General features: G+C 40.2%; 1 protein-coding gene across 2 annotated transcripts in view; it reads right to left on the bottom strand.

Moving 5' to 3' along the window:
* Positions 1-8,333: 8,333 nt before the first annotated feature.
* The window catches only part of LOC121949926 (zinc finger protein AEBP2-like), a 34,911-nt gene continuing 20,145 nt past the window's right edge, over positions 8,334-23,099 (bottom strand). The window contains exons 7-9 of one of the 2 annotated variants that reach the window (XM_042495791.1): positions 18,378-18,491; positions 17,171-17,200; positions 8,334-8,619 (exon numbers count right to left, since the gene is read on the bottom strand). In XM_042495791.1, coding sequence (XP_042351725.1) covers positions 8,601-8,619; positions 17,171-17,200; positions 18,378-18,491 — 163 coding nt within the window. In that variant the 3' untranslated portion in view covers positions 8,334-8,600. Of the gene's footprint in view, positions 8,620-13,707; positions 15,611-17,170; positions 17,201-18,377; positions 18,492-23,099 lie in introns of those variants that run through there. The other variant, XM_042495792.1, reaches the window with a different exon arrangement.

Raw genomic sequence — 23,099 nt, 5'->3', positions numbered from 1 at the left:
GTGGCATCTGTCCATGTCTTCACTGAAATGGCACGGCTCATGTGATGGCATTAGCAGAAATGTCAGTCACCCGGTCCCAGCGGTTGTGTAAAGGGCAGACTTTCTTTCTCCGTGGCACCACCACAGTTATCTGCTAAACCAGCGGATTCCCTTAGCATGTCTCCATTTCATTTCCAGAGGATGGAGCAGACACACAGCTATAAATGATACATGCATGTACACTGCAGTCATTGAATAGAAAAAATGAACGAAAAGTTTTTAAAAGGAAGCACTATAGAGGAAAGGTCATGGAGTCATACAAGTCTAAAAAAGGTTATCATCATATCACTGGGAATATACATGCAATCCAACACAAGTCTTCCTCTTGGATTACAACATATCTCATGCACAAATCTGACATTTTGGCTTGAGGGGAAAACAAAATGGAAACAGTTTACATCCTAACTGAGACAGATTATACTGTGCTCATACTGTAGATCAGTGGCTCTCAACTGGTGGATTGGTGGATTACAGCCCAAAAATAGGTCGCAGGTCCATTCTGAACGGAGTGACTTGTCAATATGTCAAATTTGTAAGAAAAAAATCAAAAAACAATTTACTTTAGAATGCAGTGAATTTCCTGCACAGAGCTTTTATTCATTCAAGTGCCATTTCTGTTTATTCTTGCATTATGTTTGTATTTCTTTGTGTTCTAAGCCAATGTGAAGTTTTTGTTGTGAAGATTTTGTGAAATTAAATTGAATTTGTGGTAATTTATCTATTTATTTATCATTTTATTCATATTTTTTATTTATTTCACACCATGAGTTACATTCACTCATTCACACACATTCATACACTGGTGGCCGGGGCTACCGTACAGGGTGCCACCTGCTACTCAGTTTTTAAACACACTGTTGGCACAGCCATTGGGAGCCTTTTGGGGTTCAGTATCTTGCACAAAGATATCTCTAGATGTTGGCTGGAGAAGCCTAAGATCAAACCACCAAGCTTCTGATTAGAGGACAACTTGCTCTACTTTCTGAGCCACAGCCGACCTTTACCGGAGACATGGCTGCATTTCAAGCTGTAATAGAGCCATGTAAAGTGCTTTTTTATACAGGACATCTGTGCATTTTTGGAAGGGATTGTGTCCCCAGTACCAGGTGTTTTAAGCCAACACAAGCTAACCAAGTGGTTTTTGTGCATAACCCTAACCTCACGTTAACCAAAACATGTAACATGTAAAGAAACATAAAGTTTCAACGTATCTGCTACATAATAACATACAATTGCAACATATTGGTGGTTTGCAGAAATGTACAACACCAACATTTATTCCACTGACTGAGTTGAATCATGATGGTCCATCTGGCACAAAATGATACATGACCTTAAAATTGCAAGATTATGTTGAAAATTATGTTTTCCGTAATGTTTTTTCAAACAAACTTTTATATGTGGACGTCATTCACCTCCAGTTAATCCTTTACAGTTTTGTCCTGAAACACCCTTGTAACAACTCCTATATCTGGATGCTACAATGACAACTTGGCATCAGCATTCATGTCGGGGAGGGAGAAAATGCATTCCTTTATGAGCCATTTGTAGAATGCTTCTTTCCATTAAATCTGTAACAAGTCCAATTTCTTTTGGTAATCCCTTTCTGAGGGAACACAATGATATGTAAATTGTCATATCAGAATGGCAGAATGGTTATTAAAAAGGGGACACAGATTGAAAGTGATTCAGGGACAACCCTGGTAATATATTCATACCATAGCAGCACACTCCCATCCCAACATGTCCTACCTTCGAGTCCTCTCTGATATTTTCTACCCAAAATGTGTATTTTCTCAGAGATAAATGGGTAGAGATTGGGTTATGAATGAAGAAATGTAGGTGAGAATAATTTTGCCTGATCGTTTTATAGGCCACCACTGCAAACAAATCCCTTTTCTAAGTCTGATCTGCATGTCATCATTCCTTTAAAGTGATTTTCTCTACTCTGGCTGTTTCCGTCTTCCCCTCCCCCACTCCCATCCTCTGCCCTCCTTTTATCCAACTTCCATTCTTGCTCTCATCGTCTCCCCCAACACACCAACCCTGCCTCCCGCCTCCTTCTCCTCTCCTTGCCTCTCCTTTTCTGGCACGTCCCTCTGTCTTTGTGTTGCCATCCAGAAGAGGTAGCGGTGACGATAGTGGTGATGCACGGCCCGGGCACAGTCCGGGACAGTGTTGAGGAAGAAACACGAGCATCATCATCACCATCATTGTCATCATCAGCCAGATGAGGGGAGCCAAACTTGAAGTCTGTCCATCCCCATCAGGCTGGCTGACAGTCACAAACTCATCTCTTATTCACTCCACTCATCAATTATACACAGGCCAAAGGAGCCCTGAGAGGCAGGAGGCTGCAAAGGCCCTTCTCCACGTGTCGTCGCCAACTGCGGCACAAACACAACGCAGCGCTCTACACTTAGCCCTTATCATCAATGTCCTCCTTCAGTCTCTTTAAAAGCAGGAGGCAGCTTGTCATAATGCCTTTAGCCACTGTTGCTATGTGTGGATGTCATGTATCTCATCGTGAGGCTAAGGTTAGATCATCTGGCCAACAACGACATGACGACGAGAGAGTGTAGACCTGGTAACCTTTCTCAGGACAAATATTCCATTAAATGTTAATTTGTGGCGTCCACCATTGGGATCCATTAAAAGAGAAAACATGATGTCAATATTTATATTTTCAAACAGGATCTGCAATCTGATTGGTCGCTCCCTTTGGGCAAAAATGTACTGACCAAAACAAAACTGACAGATAGCCAACATTAATCGTGCTCAGGTATTTATACAAGGCTCCATTTTTCAGTCCACATGCTGAACCATTGTTTCGCCAACTGTGATTTACCACACAATTGGGACCAATAACAAGTAACAAACATGACATATAGCCCTGGAAAACAGATTTAGAGAGAAAAAGCAACATTTAACAGTCGAGACAAGTCCATTAAAAGCTCCATGTTGGGTTTGTATCAGCAATGTGTCAGCTCGGAGCAGAGTAAAATAGTGCTCCGAATTTACAGCTTTGTCATCAGAGATTAGAGATCTTCTGATGTTGTGTTCAAGGAAACGTCTTTCGTACGAGAAGAGCTGAGCCTGGTGATGTTATCTGGAGGATACAGCTGTCAAGTGGTCACTTCTTGCATGAAAGATCAGAGGCTAATGGTTGAGTTAGCTGTTACCTGCGGGTAAACACTGCTAATTCTGACAAGTATGAAACCCTCCCGGCCATTCTGTGAAAGATATAAACTACTTGGAAACAGAGCCGCTCTCCTCTTGTCTAAGGTTTCATGATCATATCTCTGAAAGTGCAGCAAAGACAACACATCTTTTTTTTTTTTTTTTTTTTTTTTACATGAGGGTGGTTTGACAGTTTTTTTTTTACAGTCACTAGCTATTTCCATATCAGGCAATGCAGCTGGCGTGGGGGAGCCCATTCAGAGAGGTGGGCTGGCTCTGACATGAAAGAGGTAGCATCCATGCCAGAGTTAGCGTGACATGCCCATTCCTTGTGTGTGTGTGTGTGTGTGTGTGTGTGTGTGTGTGTGTGTGTGTGTGTGTGTGTGTGTGTGTGTGTGAAAGGGACTGGTCACCCCTGCATAAAGTAATCTGACCTGAGCAGACAGCTAAACACTAACCTCGCAAGTCAGCCGGATCTAACAAGCTCTGCTCAACAGTTTCATTTGCACGAGATGCAACTGCAACAAGCCGAGTATGATTAACAGGACTTGTTTTCCTTTTACTGATTGTAAGATTATATGTATTATATATCATGTATCTCAACTGCATTTATACATATACAAAAATCCCCATGACGTAGATCATGATTTTGGGTCATTTGATATTTATCTTTTTTTTTTTTTTATCTATACATTTATTGACATTTGAATGGTAAATGGTAAACGGACCTGCACTTGCATATTGCTTTTCTAGTCACTTGACCACTCAAGCACTTTTACACTATGAGCCACATTCACACATGTTCATACACTGGTGGCCGACGCCATCACACAAGGTCCCACCTGCTTCTCAGTTTTACAAATTCAAACACACTCACACTGATGGCACAGACATTTTTATGTTATTATCTGTCCTTTTCCCCTTTGTTTTCTCTAATTGTCCTTTTATATACTCTATGACAATTGCTTCCTTTAGGGATAATTCGTGCATTTTATTGAAGTTGTGATGTAGATTTCAGAACTGTATGCTTTGTTTATACATTCCAAGTTTCTCTTGAGGTTTTCAAATAAAGCTTCAAATTACCGTTGCTATATCTTAATAAAAAAAATTTAACCTTGAACAAAATCCTGTTTTAATAAAGTTATTCATTAGATTAAATGAGTTAGCCTGTTAGCCTGTCCTCTTTAATGAATAAACATAAATTATTGTGTTGTTAGATGGATGCTAGACCTCCCTGTTAATAGGACTTTCTGACCGCAGTGAAAATGATATCTGAAAGACAGAACGCTGAAAAATATGGACTGATGCAGAATATTTTTTTAGGTAAAAACATGCTGTGAATTTGAAAATAAATTTTGACTATTGGACTTTACACCCTGGAGTTATGGTTTTGTTTTGATTCCTAATCAAGACAGTCTGGAAAAATTTTCTTTACCCTGTCAATATGGACTTCAAAACTATTTTGTAATTAAAAATATGGGAATTGAAAACCTGTAATTTATCGCAATTAACTACAGAAAATTCTGCAATTAATCGTGACTAAAAAAAATGAATAGGTTTACAGCCCTAGTTATGTTTCCTGTTTGCAGTCCTGCCAAATCCATAAGGGACTGATGCACTTTCAACTAACTTAAACATACAGTCAAATGTGAGGAGGAAATAGAGAAACGGAGTCGTAGCTGTCGGAGCTTAATGCTCGATATCGTTAGAAGATAATGAGTGGAGGAGGAAATGGAAAGAGGGTGAAAGATAAAGATAAACAGAGCGAGACCACACAGATAGCTGGGCAACAATTCTGACAAATCACTGAAGACTGGAGGCCAAAATGGGAGGCTGCAAAAGGAGAGGTTGCCAGCCAATCACATTTTAAGAACAAATGCATTTAATCATCTGCTAAAAAGGGAGTACAGCTCAGAATTGAGAAAGAAACTCAACACATCCAGCAGGTCCCAATGACTCTGCTGATACCTACCTGTATCGTGACGATGGGGGAGATGCCAATGATGTGACGATAATGCTTATGAGTGTGAGCTATACTGCTCTGGCAATGATTAGTGTAAAAATTGACATCCTGTGAGTAATTTATTTTGACGTTATCTTGCACAAGAGTACAGTGTTGCACCATCTTTTTCTCTCACGTGTCCTCTTCGTCATAGAGAAAGTAGTTTACATTCTATCGGAGGATGATCCCAAGCAATCTGACAGGAGGGAATTGGTTAAAAGGCAGACAAGAAGCGTGACATTATTCCCATATGGCGAACTCAGTCACACACACATTCATCCTCCAGATACATGCATGGGAAATATGTGATGGCACAATATCTAAAGGATTGAGACTTATTCTATTTCACATGAGGTAGAAGGGGAGCTGAAGCTAGGCATGGCTAATGTGCCTTCACTAATTGGTGCTCCCGAGGGGCCTAAGTTCAGAACATAGAAAAGAGCCCAAATCATTTATTTCTGCATCTGTCATCAGCACACAGCATGCTCCAATCACCACCACCCCATCCGCTTCCCTCGACCCTCATGAATCAGCACGTTGACCTGTCGTGATTAAGATGCAGCGTCAGAGATGAAGCATGGAATCAAATATGCCGATACTGACTCAGGAACGTAGCACAAAAGGCTCCTAACATCAGCCTACACTCTAATTCTTTCACTTAACTGTGTATCCTCCGCTGTAAACTGAAATAAATCTGGAGGATGTCAATTAATTCTCACATCACTGCATGCAGCACATAACTGAAAAACTGTGATTTACAGATAAATACATGCAAATGAACAAAGAGCAGAAACATAAATCATAAGCAGAGGTCAGAAACATAAATTAATGCTGGTGTAGAAGCAGAACATAATTGGTTCATGTTTATGTTGGTGATTATTTGTCGTGTGATGATCACCAGCTGGAGGTCGTACAGTTTTATCTCTCTGCAGAATCTAATCCCATCAGATCCTCCCTTATTCCCACCAGAACCACAAAATAAACATGAAGAAAGAGATGCTGTTTGATATACAAACAATGTTTTACAACAAATCCAAACATAGAACATTATTTCAAGCTGAAATAGGAAACAGATAATGCCCCAATCATATACAGTGTGTTTCCTGCACTCCGTTGCCGTTTTTCCTGCAGTGCTGATGACACACTGAGAAACTGATGAAATACTATCATCTATAAATAAAAGCTGGTACTATTGTAAAGCTGCACGGCCTGATGGGAGAGTGGAGAGGGAGCGTGATGCTGGGTAAATGGCCAAAGGGCCATTCGACACTGTTGCAGAGTCGTAATGTTGAAACTGCAGTGAATGAGTTTTCGGCGAGCACAAAGACAGAGCTTGATATTAATTCATTAATGCAGGCCTTCCCTTTGCTTGCAGTTCAACTGTAATGATAACTTACATAACCTCTACACACTGACTTTCCCCCTTTACAGAGCCATGCTGTGATATTTGCATGATGTCAACTGAGTCTATTGGACTGGTTGTACTGAGAGAGCCATGTGCCTCTGTGGGACAGTCTATACGAGGATACCGACAGGCATCACGTGGTAGAACTGGAGTGCAAGACTTCAGCATATATTTAAATTAACTTCCATTACATTCAAGCCCTTACCAAACAGGTTCACATTGAGCCTAATGCCCCAGGGAAGGTTTTTCGCAGTTTAGTTGTGTCTGGTGTCTACGGTGACTTATCATGCTGGCGCAACAAAAATGATGCATTTTCATCAATCAGCCAGAGCTAAAAGAGAAAAATCCTAACAAATGTCCAAGAACAGTTTCTGGAGTCTTTGCACCAAATACAATAGAAACTCTGCATTCAGATAAAGGATTAGAGTCAAAATATTTCCATGGGAAGAACTTAAGAGACTGGTCCAAGGGTTCACCTGTGCACATACATAATAAGCGCAAATTTGCAGTGTTTGTGTAAGAACACTCACTACCAGAGGGAGGAGACAAAAGCTCCACATTCCAGCTTTAAAGGAACACTTTAAGATGTTGGGAAACAGGCTTATTTATGTCTTTGCCGAGAGTTAGGTGCTGTGTCCATCAAAGCAATTTTTTTTCTGAGGCAGTGTAGTATTTATTTATTGAATTTTTTAACACTTTGCAGTCTGTGCGCCATGTATCAACATCGATGAGGTGTTGGACATGGATTTTGTGCTTAGCGCTGCAGATTGGGTGTTTTTTTCATTTCATTTATTTTATTCATAAGGACAACACACATTAATCAACATTTATGTAAATGTGCCAATGTTCGCCATCTGACTAATTTTCAACTGTACTCCTTTTGGTACTCTACCTTGTGCCAGGATGGTTACCTCTGCTGATATTCCGTATCATCGCAACCAGATGAAGTGAAAGTTTCTCAGCTGGAAAAAAATGCAGTGTCTCCAAAGCGCTCTTAACACTCCTGGAGCACCTGGTGTTTTCAGCTGGAAAAAAACACTTTGCTAGACACTGGGCCTTAGATCAGAAGATTTAAACACCCTATCTGTGTTAAAGCTTGAGCCAAGAGGTGATTGGCTTACCTTAGCATAAGACCAGAGGTAAAGTGAAACAGCCCCAGCATCCAAGCTCAAAAACACCTACTAACACCTGTAAAGCTAACAAATTTACACAATGTATCTCTTTAATCCATGTACAAGCAGTGATGTAAAAACAACAATTTGTGGCTTCAAATAAGTTACATGGTGTAACTTTTTCTTAAACAAGCATGAAACTCTTCGTAAAGTGCTGTTCTTACAGTTCTGTTTGTCTATGGATTAGGTTTAGGAGCCATAATGTGCTTTAGAAGTGCTGGTGTGGGTATTTTTAATCTTTTGGGAGAACTTGGTTGTCTGTTTCCCCCCCTGCTAAGCTAATTGCTTTCTGGCTCCAGCTTCATACTTAATGCACAAAAATGAGTGCTATCTTCTCAAAAAACTCTTGATGTTAAGTGTTTATTTCAAACATTAAGACACAAGTACACGTTAGCTGCTATGCACACATCTCTGGCATCCACCCCTACTGAAAATAAGTTCCTGCATGGATTATCCCTATGCTAAAGTCATGGCATATTATAGTCATTAGATAAATACGTTTAGATTTAGCATCATTTGTGACTTAACAGTGCAGCAACAGTTTCCCACCTTTATTTGGTCAAAATTCCTCCAAATTGAGGTAAAAACAAATCCTAAACTCACAAAATCTGAACTAAACAAAGTAAGGGATCCCCTGCTCTATAACCTGATGGCTAGCAAGCTAGAGACCACCACGGAGGATTAACTGGCTTCCCCAGCTGGAAGATGTTTAGACAGGATCAGATCCTTGTGTTGACAGGAGGGGTCAGCAGTCAGGGCCACTTAAGGACAGATTATTGACCGTTTCTCCATGCAGTCCGCACTAATGGAAGGGTCCAAAGCTGTCAAAATATATTTGCGCACAATGCTTAAACAAATGAATAACCCATCAGAATGAATAATACAAGGAGATGAAGCTATGGATGGACAGCAACGTCACAACAAAAGACTTTCAGCATCTCAAATAGACTTCAAGGAAAAACACTAAGATAGAAAGACTCAATAAAAAGACCATTAGTGTTTAATGCTGTAGCAGAGGAATCAGAAACATGATGGAAATCCAATTAAAAATACATCTACAAAGGAAGAGTTAGGCAATTTACAAATACTCCAGCAGCTGATATGTCCGTGTCCTTTTTTTTGCAGGCACGCTCCATGTGTGTATTTGCTCCAGGGCCCGACAGAATCCCTTATACGGCCTGTTTTCACAATGATGCTTTGTGAAACTGCCCTGTTTATGCAATATGACTTCTGATTCTGTTATTTCTATAATGACTGTCTCCAAAGCTAGATGTTGCGGATTAATTACCATCTGAAATAGTAGAAGGAAGTGGGTTTGTCAGAGTTATTGATACTTCAATTCTTTTTCGATACCATGTGTTTAAAATGATATCTGTTTATTTCATATTCGATAATACTGAAGCTATAAAAAAAAACATCTACAATCAGATTTTCAACCAAAGGCTGCACAGATGAGACTAAAAAGAGCAATCAGAAATCTTTGATCCATGGTATTCACAACTGGTCTCTTAACGATATCAGCTGTGTCTGTGCGCTACGGTACAACAAAGTAGTAAATGAGGACAATAAACAATTAAAGGAATAAGAGCTTTAACTACATAGCCTACTTACTTACTCATGGTATAAGCACAAATATCAAGAAAAAATGATGACATAAACAAAATCCCAGATAACAAAAACAGGGACTAATTCATCCTGTAATGTGCCTATCTTTAGTGGATTAAAACACATTGGGAATGGAATTAATCTACAGATGCCTCGGGTCAAATGGAGACCAAACTTTTCTATGGATGTCAGTTTTTGAGCCACAGCAGAGGCCAACATGTGGCCTGCAACAGACGGAAGGGCTTGTTGTCTTAAGCTGAGACAATTTCCAGAAAGAAGGAGGAGGATTTAGCTGTCATTGACAATATGAAACAATCAGTGACAAAGGTCTTTCAACAACTGTGAATCACTGCAACCACAAGAGGTCGGCGAGCACAAAGTCATAAATGAGCACACAAAATATTAGGATGACTGGTCCGCTAGTTTGCAAGATTAGCTGTAGACTATCAGATACACACACTCAGACAAACTACTGAACGCACCAGCAATGAACGTTAAAGAACGGAATTAGCCATGGAATCTGAAGAGGTATCATGTATCATTTTTTCATGCTTGTATGAAGTATGACGTTTAAAATTCTGGCATTGTGACAACATTTATATGAAGTGAAATTTTCAAGTAGAAAGGCAAAAATCATAAAGTTTTGGTCACCAGTCTAATGACCACTACTCACCATTTCATACTATTAATACCCTTCCACATGCCACAATAATTAACGAGCCTTTAACATAATACTCCTGACTGATTTCAACTCATTTCCTAGCAGTTATTCCTTTGAAATATCTGAAACAGTGAGGAAAAACAATTCCAGTCCAGGATTTGGAGCAGCAGCTCATCGCTTTTGTTCTTGATGTAATGCCTTCCTTCTTTACTGAGACAGCGGTGCATGCAGCCAAAGCAAAGGGAAGATTTTGTGCACAATGAGAAACTCAGATGGGTGATTCAGGACCAAATGTAACAAGAGCTGCAGCCCATGGAAGACGTCCAGGTTTGAGCAGTTGGACCACAGAACCAACAGACAACACTTACAGACACAGTGTCACACATGACTAATGGGCCAGCTTAACGAGGTTCACATGTCACAGAGCAGAATGAGCTTCCATTACTGGTGTAACTTAGATCAATATTAAAGTAAGTGACGTCAATAAATTCACATCTGCGAACATGCTGTGATGAATCCAAAACAAAACTGTTTATCTGGGATTTTCCAGTGGAGATAGAGGCGGAGGGATTGGCATCATACTTGGAGGAAGAGGAGCTGAAGGAGGGGAACTCATCTCATGGGTTGAGTGAACAGTCACTCCAGGGTAGAGTCCCAGTGTTTCCTTCACAGAGGGGTTAAGGCAGGATTAGGCTCTGCAGGCAGAGCCGCTGCCTGCTTTCGAAATCCGCCTGCCAGTCTATCAATCATAGTGTTCACTCCAACTGATGTCAGTTGTGAAGATTTAAACAAACCTCGGTAACAACTAGGGCTGCCCCTTAAAAGTCGTAGATTTGAATTATCAGTCAGAGACCCATCAGTTGACTGAGATTGCTCAAGTCGAGTCGAGTCATCAAATTTTTTTTTTGTTGTTTTTTTCTTGTTGGTGTGCGGTGCAATGTACTTCTGGGGATGTTTTGGCCTCCCAATTTTGCTGCGGAGTGACCGTGCTTCAGTTATAAGACCAATAAACAAAATTTGGATCTGATATGCATTTACAATAAAAATTAAAATCTTTGTCAATTTTCAGAATTTGAAATATAACAACACAAAACTTTGTTGAATGCCTTTTGCAAATCTTTAATCAAAACTGAAACTTTCAACATCAAATAGAGCAATTTATCAGCATTTTTTTATAAAGTCAAATGCAAATTTAAACAAAAAATTTGACTGACATAACTCTGAGTCGGGTACAGTCCTAGAAACAGCGTGCTATTATTTCATTCAAAACATCCAGGAGGAAATGCTGGAAACATGATGTGCCAAAGAGAACAGGAGACATTTAAAAAACATACATATTCAATCCAACAACAGGGATTACTGAATGTTGAAAAGCCTTCAAAAATCTGAATGTGTTAATGCTCAATAATCCTGAAAGGGGGGAGCAGTCCACTAATGTAAAGGAACATATAGCCATAAATAGGATATCAAAACAGGAGTACATCAAGCAAAGTACATTGCAAACGTGCAAAAAGGGCCTGCTTTCCTACTGAGTAATACTGATCATTATTGGAGAAAGCACTGCAGATGTGGCCTACTTCCTGTTTGTAACCTCGACTCCAACTTTGTCACAGCCAAATGGTCTGCTGTTAGTTAATCGAGTGTTGTCGACAGAACTGTGGGAATGTTATTTACTCACTGATATAAGAAACTGATAGGTCTATTCAACTGTCTCGCACTATAACTCATGAGCAACTGAAATATTGTAAATAATGTGCGCACACTAACCTCACAGTACATTCTTATCATTGAGAACTTCCTGCTCAACGATAGCTTTGAATCTGTGATCCTGCGATAAGTCCGACACTCAACTTATGAAACTGCAAGCAAAAAGTGGGTATTAAAAAAACACACATTTTCAGGAGTTAAACAGGGATAAATAGGATTTGGTATAAGTTTTGATTTCAATAGTTTCTGATGTATTTTTGGGGGCTTTGCAGTCCATTTTAATGTGGTTCCACCTCCAAACTAACACATTAATAACCTAACATCAGCATCATGAAGTTGAAATGCTAAATGGGTTGCAGTGTAAAAATAATTGCATTATTTACAAGTAAGTCATCTCAATGCTCCTTTTATGTGCATATGAGTCAATCTGTCATAGAAATATGTTTCTGATATAGTTACCTTAACACACTTGCAATGACCCACGCAACTTAGAATAACAAGTTTAAAAATATGGCAATATGTAAAAAGGTTTTAAAAATTTACACAGTACTATGACTCACACTTTGGTTATACTCTTTCACTGACTTCATTATCCTTTACAGTTTGCAATATAGCAGTTTTAGTGATAACAGCATCCAAAAGACACTGTAAGATATGATGGCTGGTTCGACTTTTGTCAGATGCAAAAACAAAAAAAGAAGGGAGACAGGAGGTTTGGCAAACATCAGAATCACCAGCTCGTTTTCATTCCCCACTGGTCAAATACGACCATCTCAGCTTGTGATATGGATGTTAAAGACACCCTTTCAGACGTTTCAGGCTTTCAACAAACTGCAATTTAAACCCATCCTTGAAAATATTTGAGGCTGAGACCATGTGACATAGTGCCAAGAGCGGAAACTCTGCATCGGGTTGGTGGATGGGTCAAACAAACACGGACTTCAACTCAGGAGACCACTGTTCGTGTTCCGTGACAAACCACAAGTCAGGTTCTACGTGCTCTATAGTAGGCAACTGGACGTGCTTGAGTACTTGAAGATGTTTCATCTCTAATCCGAGACGCTTCTTCAGTTCTAACTTTAGTTCGTTAGAAGTATTACGTCACACAAGCCATACATTAAGGTCACGTTACGTACCTATTTTAACCCAAAACATGTTTTTTCTAAACCTGTTCAAGAAATGTTGTTGCCTAACATCTGACAACGTTAACCATGTTTCACAGAGTCTTTCACCCTAAAGACAGCTGTGTGTCACATACAGATGCTAAAGGATGCCTGGTGGAGCAGCATGAGATGCCAGAAATGAGTTCCGGTCGGAATGGCAGCAAAATGAAAATAAAGTTTAGCAGAGCATTTTTTTTGTAGTTTATTGTTGTTGATGTTGTTCAACTTAATCCAAGATCCCTGGCTTTAGGTAGTATCTTTAGGTAGTTTTTGCCACAAAACAGTTCCAAGAGCTGCCACCGACCACTGCAGGTATGAGACAGACAAAAAGCAAAGCACAAGAAAACAACAGGGTGCCAAAAAACTTTCAGTGCTTTTCCCCAAAAAGAATGGAACAAAACCTGAAGGCCTCATTATATCATATGCTGGAGTCCTAACTCCCCATGAATTTTGTATGTGTAAGCGTGTAAGTGCATGAGATACTGAAGAGCAGGACAGCCATATTGTAGAGGACCTCTCCCTGAACTCGGTTTTCTCCGCAGGCAAGTTCACTAACAGCTGAGGCTAGCAGGGGTTCTGCCCTGCTGGCCCAGTCATTAGCTCCTCCACAGCATGCTCCCAAAGCTGTTCTGCTAATGGACGCCAAACAACCCAGCCAACCCTTCCAACGCACACATAAGGAACTCATATTCATACCACAGTAGAGGCATTGCTCCTTTCTGCCACTCAAACACCTTGCATCCTCATCCGTACAACAACTTGCGATCATCGTCTGTCGTTTCCCCCCATTTTATTACAGAGTATTCCATTTCCAACAGGGATAACATACAGTAGAAAACACCTTTTTAAACAATAACTTTTAAGTGCTTAAATGTAATGTAAATTTATCATGATGATACACACAGTTCACGATATTTGAGGAAGAGATGGTGGGGGTACATTTTGATTTGGGGACCTGACACATCAAGCCGAAGGTCAATGTCTGGGTCATAAGTGAGCATCTGTTGCCATAGTTTTTGCCGCAGATCCGGCACAGGCCCCAAGTTAGTGCACCTAGCTTTGAGGCTAATTTTTGTAGAGGCCAAACAGTGGAATTACAATTCCCGAGTCTGTCACATCATGCCAATAGGCCCAAAAAGACTTTTCTAAACGACTTACATGGCAAAAGAGATGTCTGTAAATCAGTGGATACATGTTTTGAGCATCACACCCCGCAAAGTGACTCATTTCACTACCAGGATTTAATCCATTCAGTCTAATAACATTTGGAAAGTCTGGAAGAGCTGCAAGATTAAATAATTTTTTCCCCAGTCAGTTAGTGGCGCGCTAAACCCAAACTAGCCAGTTTCTAATGCGCTTGCTCCATGGGCCCAATGATGTGGAAGTAGTGCCTTTCGTGAGAATGAACGGGGCCCCACCTCCAATGCTGTATCCAGGTCTCATAATATAACCATGGTCGTCATGGCCTGTTTTTTAGCCATTACAGCATGGTGACCTGCTGGCGAAGCCAGCGTAGTACTCAATGACAGAAATAGCACTGTTCAGCTCAGTGCACAAGAAGAGAAATGCAAATGAAGAAAGTAAACAAACAACTAAAGTCAAGAGGGCATGAGACTGAAACAAACTTATTTTTTTTTAACGAGTGAGTGCTTTAGCAGACGATTTGCAATTGTTTGTCTTACTGAGCGCTAGCGCACATTTAACATCAATTGTTGTTCTTTCAACATCAGGTTGCGTTGTGAATGTGCTTAAAGGTTAACTGGCATCTTAAATCTGTCCCATTGGTTTTCCGGTTTCCCTCTGAATAATACAGATTACCACCACCTGCTGCTATGGAGAGTTATTTCCTCTCATGCAGGCAGTCTTTGCCGTTTGGTCAAGTGCAACTTTTTGGACGAGACATTGGTGACACAAGGCAACACAACAGTCAGCCTTCGCTGCCATTTTTTTTATATTGTTTTGGTGTCTCTGGGCCTTTGCACTTTGAGGGTTTGATGAAACGTTATTTCTGAACTGTATTACCTACAAACTTGGTAAATATTTAAAGTCGTGACTGGTACAACCTCACACTTCATTGTCATACACACAATTAAAAGTACTGCAATCAGTAAGTATAAATAGGATAATCTGTTAAGACTTTTGTCATGTACAATGCAATAACAACTAGAAATTTCTCCTACAAGTGACAGTTAACATAGATTATCACAGTAAATACGGTTTGATTTAAAACCTTCACAAAAGTCACAACAGCATTTTCATGGTATAAAAATAAGTTACAAATCTGCATAAATATTTTACACAAAAAAAACAGTTATAAAATATGCTGTATTTTCTGACAAGGTTACACAAATCATTTTTTTTTTACACCATTGGGTATTAATATTTTCAGTTTGGTGCTTGTTAGAAAAACATTCATTGAAGTTTTTGATGAACATAAACTTTTTAAAAAAATGTTAGTCCCATTCTCCACCACAGTTGGCTACAACAGTTGTTCAGATATACAAAACTGAAGAGGAAAAAAAACTGCAGCATAGCCAAGTTTCACTTCCCTTTATCGCCACTTCACTCCCCCCGTTCGGCAGAGACAGATGAAGAGCGTCCCATCCCATATAGATAAACCTCCCATGAACAAGCATTTCCCCTTAAGTATCAAGTCCACAGATGACTCCTTACAGGCTGAGCACAAAGAAAGGAGAGAAAGACACAGAGAGGGAGAGAATGAGTTGTTCTCAGTGTGTCATGAGAGAGATTACAGTATGAGAAATGGGCTTTATCCTGGATGTTCAGACACTGAGCTGACTTCCTTTGCAGACACATTACACTGTGTGTTTTAGAGCTTTTGAGGCACTGAACTACTGAGGTCAATTAATGGAATAATGAACAAGGGCCAAAAGTGACCTCATGTTTGAGTGAGACTAGGGAATGCCAAGGGTCGTGGCTCCAAAATGGCCCGCTTCCCAATTAACTGGCCTCACGGTACATAGGAACTGTGAAACTGTGGGCGATAAGTAATCATCCACAATGATGTTTCACCACAGGAGAGCCGGAGCCATGTGTAATACTGCGGATACACAATCATTACCATACCATCAAGGCATTGGCATTGTTTGATCTCCATTATAGCACAAAGAATATGGAAATTTTCAACTTACGGTATAGGCATGTGGGAGTTAACAAGCAAGAATAAGGCAGTATAAACTCTGTTGTCTGCGTACACAGACCAACATCACTATGAACTTCAAAAGCTGTGCACAGATGTTGAAAAAAGATACTGATGTGACATTAATGCATCATGCGGCTATCTTTTATGCATTAGCCCTCCCTTTCTGTGCATCCGTGACTGCAGTATTACTGCTACAAACTATGCCAGTAATGCCTTTATTATTTTTTAATAATGCAATTATATTCAAAAGAAAAGAATTAAAAGAAAAATAACCGAAAGGCAAAATCCGTTGCCTTAATACATTCGAGAAGTGTTTTAATGTAGTCATTTGAGTGCCTGAAAACTGTTAATTTCTGTAGTTCAAATAAAATTGCTGAGTTACACCCATATTGTTAAATACTTGTAGTGCATATTGTTGTATACTTGCAGTGTGTATATGTTATGGCAATAGTGTGCAGTATATCTAACCAATGCAGTATGTGAGGTTCCGTTTGTCCAGTTTCCACTTTCAGTTTTGGATTTGCTGTTTGATGTGTGGGCATCAATAATGAGGTCAAATAACATGTTCACTTGTGGATGATATACACTGTTATAACTGTTGGCTTTGAGCTAAAATTGGACTGAGTTTCAGTCAAACACACACCGTGCTACTTTGTTTGTATAATCGATATCTAAATACATCTTTCAAGGTCCAGTGTGTGGGATTTAGTGGCATCTAGCGGTGAGGTTGCAAAGCTGAAACTTCTCCCATGTGTAAAGCATGTAGGAGAATTATGGTGGCCTCGGATATCATAAATGGTCCTATCTGGAGTCAGTGTTTGGTTTGTCCACTCTGGACTACTTTAGACTACTTTAGTCTACTAAGTCTGTGGGAGAGGATCTACTCCATATGGAGATATAAACAGCACAGCGGTCATTATTTTTAATGTGATCATAAACTAATGAAAACATTGTTATAAATATGACATCCAAGTGCTGCCTATAGATTCCCCTAAATCCTACATACTGGCCCTGTAAGTGCACATCAATGTATTTTTATTGATATCCAACACGTAGACGCTGTTTCAGCTTACCTGCGCTTCAGCCGCTTTTGAGGAAGTGCTCTGAAAAGACAGAAAAAGTTTGTGAGGCCACTGTGCAAAAAAAAAAAAAACAACGCAATGGGATCATATGTTTGAGCTGATTTCAGTCCAGTAGGACTTGTGACAAAGTGTAAGAACCTCAACATGGAAACACTGAAATAATATAATCCTAGACTGCCGCTACGTCAGTGTCTTCCTGCACATCCCATTCACATGCAGAGGGGTTCAAACACCCTACTATATTTACAGCCAGAGGCACCAGCCACCTCATTTGTTTGGGGATTTCATGCATTAGGACAACCTTGACATAAACTGGCTGAGTGCTGATGGTTATATTCTACTGTGAAACCAGAGTCCAGCAGCAGCCCTTGCAGTTACTGAGCCTTCAGGTCTAATTAAAATCAGCCAGCTTGTGTGCTGATCAGCACAGTTGTGAGCCATATATCTCCGGTAAGATGACCACTCTGTTATTTTAGGCACATTGTTCCTCTTTCAGGGTTCATTTTCAGCCTTTTATGGTGTATCGTAAAGCTAGCCTTGTTTTTTTTCATCTCAGTGATGAGTGAACTAAGTCTTGCAGTGCTGCACAGTATCCAAATAATATCACAGTTAATGTTTAGTGGAACATTGTGCACTTGAAGACAGAGAAAATATAGGCTGTGGAGTTTTATTTGCATGGAAGCAAGAGGTTCTTTTTCCTGGTTCAAAATCTGTGATTTGACTTTTTAACAACCAGTTTCATTTTGACAAATCATCAGTTGTCAATGACCTTCTTGATCAGGTTGTACTATGTTGACCTGATCATACACACAAAGACAAACAATCTAAATGAGTTTTCTCTGCACTTTTTTAAAACCTTCTTGTTGAAGTCAAGAGTTGGCGCCACCTGGTGGAACAAAGTGTTAAGGATGCCGCGCGCACGCACACACACACACACACACACACACACACACACACACACACAAAAAAAAACAAACACAGAGCCACAGACACACACACACAGGTGTGGAGGGCAGAGGAAATGCTTTCCAACACTTTTTTATTGCATTTAAATGCTTCACACAATGAATCCTATGGAGGATTAGATAACATTTACACATGGGCAACATGTGTTTGGCTGAGAAAAACTGGATCTGCAGCAGTGTGTTAGTGTGTGTGCATGTACACAAAAAGGCCACTGACATCATCACACACTCACCGATAGATGTTTGGGTCTAGCAGCATGGCAGTGTCCTGCGGTAATTGGGATAAGTGCACCACTTTCGTCTTCAGCTGAGATCGCTCTGTTTCATTCACCCACACGTCAGGTAGTCTGCAAGACAACACACACACATGCAGAGAGAGGACATGTGGTCAAGGTTTGAGCTCTAACAAGAAAGTGAAAGAGAAAAGGGCGGTGGAGTGGGAGTAAGGTTAAATGGAGCTGGGTAAGAGGGATGGACAAAGAGCCTCATTGAGTTCAGCGCACATGTTAACACCTTCCCCAGAACACTGAGTACATTTCCATAAGTAACATGGCCTTGACCAAAGCACTGGGGCCGACACACTCATAAACGTGTACACACATTTACACACAGGAAAAGCATTAGTTCCTCCCATGTTGTTAATTATCAAGTACCTTCTACACTACATCTTCATGGTTAGCATTTGTTCACCTGTGTACACTGGGAAAAACTATGGGACAAGTGAAAGCTGTGTGTGTCAATGTCTGTGTGCATGCATGTGAGAGTGCATGCATTTAAAACTTGAAAAATGTGCACCTTTGAATCTGAGACGTCTGATTTTTCAACCTCTTTAAGCTCGAGTGCAGAGAGGTAATGTCTTTAGGGAACAGCTGCATACACACATGTGCACATGATGTACTGTACTGCTCAGCTGCACCTTACTGTACCCACAACAGTGTGATCCCCTTGTGAAAGAAGGGAGTGTGCGAGCACTGGCGTGGCAAGTCGAGGTGCAGAAGAAACAAAGAGCTTAGCAAGTCGACTGCACCTCTCCTCCCTCCTCCAACAAGCCCCCCCTTCCCTCCCCTCCCCTCCGTCTCCACCCCCAGCATTCCCCCCGTCACTATGTGCGTCATCACAGGAGCCCCCAGAGATGCAGACATACTCGCGCACACACACAGACACACAGGGCAGTTAGGCGAGCAGGCAGCCACCCAGCCAAATCACTCATTCACATGCCTAGTCAGCCCATTCAGTCCTGTACAGGTAGCACTTCACATGCATCACTTTCATTGCAACTGGGTGCAGGTAAAAGGTGGAGGACAAAAGAAGGAAAAGTGATAGAAAACTGACGGGAAAGGGAAGAAGGGAAAGTGGAAGGGGAGGGTAAAAAAAGTGGCTCATGTTAATGTACAACAACTCACTTTAACAGTGGTTGCAAATCCTTTTATGGCGTGTTTTAGTAGCTGGAGGGTGGGGTTAGCCACACTGGATAATTTAAATTTTAAATACTATAAAGTTCAGAAAGCCACAATAGTGAATTTATAATCTACCAAAATCCAGTTTTTATCGTAAAACAGAGTAATTTGTATATTCATATAGATTTATCAGAAACACAAACTGGCATTTTAGTCCATCTGGCCTTAAAATGAACACATGTGAAACAAACAGACATAATGTTATTTTAACAAGAATGTGTTTATAAGCGTCAAAAGAATTACACAAAGTGCCTGGAGACAATTACAACCCTCCATTCACAACATGAAGTGAAAAGCCCAACTCAGCCCTTTGCTTTAAGGGATACTATGCAGGATTGTCCGTTACTGTTCGCAAACACACTCACCAGTGAAAGTGAGAGTAAACGCCAAACCACAGATTTACTCTCATTGGGCATTTTGCCTCACTATATTAGTGTTTTTTTGGTGCTGTGTCTCTTGGATGCCTGTTGCTTATGATGTGACACGTTGTTGCTATCTTTTTAGAAAATCATGACCTCACCTGAGCCCTGTGGGGGTACACAGCCATGAACGTCTCGAACACAGAAAATAAGTAAGAAATTTGCATATGTGGAAGTGATCATGCATACGTGAGGCATTTGATGGCAATGATATCTGATCACTGTGTAATTGATGGACGTTTTTACCTTGTTTTTCATAAACATTTGAAATAATTTTGGTAGATGCACTGAATAGGATATTTCAAAGAAATTTCTAAAATGTTGCCCTAATAATTGGTTAATTTGTCTTGTTTTTGATTCTATATTGCAAGGCAAAAGTGTCTCTATCCCCTTTAATGGTGGGGAGAGAAGACAGAGGAGGCTGAGGAAAAGCAGGGACAAGACGAGAAACAGTCCCCTTCAAAGCAGCTTTAAAGTTTGGATTAGTCTTGAGTTAGTGTCCTTGTGCTACGCAAACCTCAAATGACAGACGAGGACCTGCTGAGTGTTAAATATGCAGTCAACACCCATGTGTATTTGTGTGCGTGCACGCCCACACACCCGCTCCACTCCATAGTCACCGTAAACATGTCAGAGCGAGTGTGCTGTGGTGTTGATGACTTATTATATTCTGATGGATGTAAGGCACAGGAGGGCTGCACCGGAGGGGTCAGCATGTCACACGTGTCATGTACACACATATATGCGCCAAAGTGTTCATATTCCTTCCCAAAATGCGCGCATACACAAACAGTTCATTCAACAGAACATTTCAAAAGACATCTCCACCCAAAGACTCTATTCAGTCACACCAAACCAAATAAAGACAAATGGATTTATTTTATTTTCCAGAGGAGACTGTTATTTGGCTCGCTTCTTTATGAGCCAGAAATGTATATTGTGAGTGAGGCCTCTGTGGGGAGAGCTACTGGGGGTGCCTGCCAGAGTGAAGCCCTGTCTTCCAGCCTGGATTGATAGCTGGCTCCAGGCCTTGAAGCTCCCAGTGGTGACAGGAGCAATAAGTTCATCACAAAGCAGCAAAGTGTATATTAAACCGCTCACATATTAAATGGCTTTGTATGGAAGTCTGCAGGATTGACTGCAGGAGTTCACTGTCCTTATAAACTGCATCATTCTGCAGAGCAGAAGAGACCGGGCTCAGAGGGCTGTTTCGGGAACTGCAAAGGTCACTGCAGCTGATAGAAATACCTTGTTTGGCAAAAAGAGTGAGACTGCACAACTTCAACACAATCACAGTAGGTCTGATCGCAAAGCTGAGGACACTTTTGAAAAACAGTCACTCAAGTGGCCCGCCCTTAATTATGCATAACTTTAAGCCTTAAGAAAATGTAAACAAGTGAGTTATATAAAAATTCATCCAGTTACAGTTGTAATGAATCCTAATATCAGCTATAAAGACCAAAACCAGTTTTTGTACCAGGCTGTAAACACATTTATTTCTGCTGCTGGGCAAGTTAACATGGCCTCCAGTAGTCATTTAAAGAACTGCAGTTTTTGGCACTTTCATATTGGCTTCATTTTACAGCCTCAGCAGAGGTTGCCACTTGGCTAACTGTCATGACGTCATATTCATAAATGAAATGCACAATGCACAAAAATATACTCACACACAGATAACTGTAACTCAGTTTTATCAATAAATTTAGAATTATAAATGGATTAGACGCATGCACCTGAGTACTAAGGTAGTTATGTGCATGCACTGAAGTTTTAAAGAAGAAATAAGTGTCACTAGCTACTGCCATTTAGACTTGGTAATATTTTCTTCTTGCCTGATATCAACTCCTGCCTGCAGCTGTTTTTGAAGTTTGGTGCCACTTTGTAAGTCGTTTCTTTCAACCACAATTTTCCCTCTCAAAATTTTATGTCTCCAGGCAAGAAAACTGCGAAAACATGAAGGTGTATGGCACTGTTAAAATACAAAAAGATTAAAAAAAATGAATTCATAAAGACAGATCAACCTCACATTGGTCTTCCTCGGGGTCAAGCCTGAGGTAGTATGAGGTGAATCAAGGATAGAGCTGGATATAATTTACTCTGCTTACATGACTGATTTGCCTGTGTGACCCTGAGATCGTTTTATTACTATTAGATCAAAAGAGCCGTTCCTCTTTTGTTTTACAACACATATATAAACTGCAGTGAAGCGTTTTCTTGCCGTTTTTCTTTTATTCTCTACTCTATATGTAACTGTTTATGGTGCAGAACAAAATGACACTCCTTTCTGTTGCAATATCACAGCAGGACTGCAATTAAGCAAGGACAAACTGGCCATATATAAGCCTATGACTGACTCACCCATATTGCTGCTGGCTGCTTGCTCCAAATGCATTCAGCCATTTATGTGCTGCTGCTTCTTCATGATCAAACGTGCACATAGAAGGGAAAGCTTTTTCACACCTCAAACGGATGTTGCTTATGGATCATTAGTGTATTTAAAGATCCTTGATCTTTGCCATTATTCTGCATGCTGAATTAGCGTTGCCAATTTGATGTGACGGAGTTCCCTGGATTTTTTTCTTCTTCCTCGGGCGTTGGGGAGGTTTATGTAATGAAAACATTAGATTGAAAAAAAAAGTCGTATTTGAATTTGATGCAATTTTTTCCCATAAAATGATGAGATTTAGGTTATATTTATGTGTGTTTCATACTCTCATTAGTTTTTATACCAAAATGTTTAGATTGAGGAAATTTGTTTAAGGAGTTGTGGTCTTTGAAGTGCTGGAAATGTTTCTGTTTCATTTCCTGTTTTGATCATCTGCTGCTGGTGGGATTTTTTTTTAGGTTCCCAGCAACAACCAAAAGAAAATCGGGCATGCAGCCTTTGTCAATTACGCCCCAAAGCAATGGAACATACAACCGACACATATCAGGGAAGCCAGCTCGCTAAAAAATCTTAAATGAAAGCAAAAAACTTATCTCTTCACTTTCCAGATGATGCCTTAAAATTCTTTCTTTTAGAACGCTTCACATTGTTGATATTGTTTTTAAGAAGTTTTATCTTACTTGATGTCATTTA

Source organism: Plectropomus leopardus, chromosome 11 (genome assembly GCF_008729295.1).
Source record: "Plectropomus leopardus isolate mb chromosome 11, YSFRI_Pleo_2.0, whole genome shotgun sequence".
NCBI lineage: Eukaryota > Metazoa > Chordata > Actinopteri > Perciformes > Serranidae > Plectropomus > Plectropomus leopardus.
This window is presented reverse-complemented; position numbering and strand designations above follow the sequence as displayed.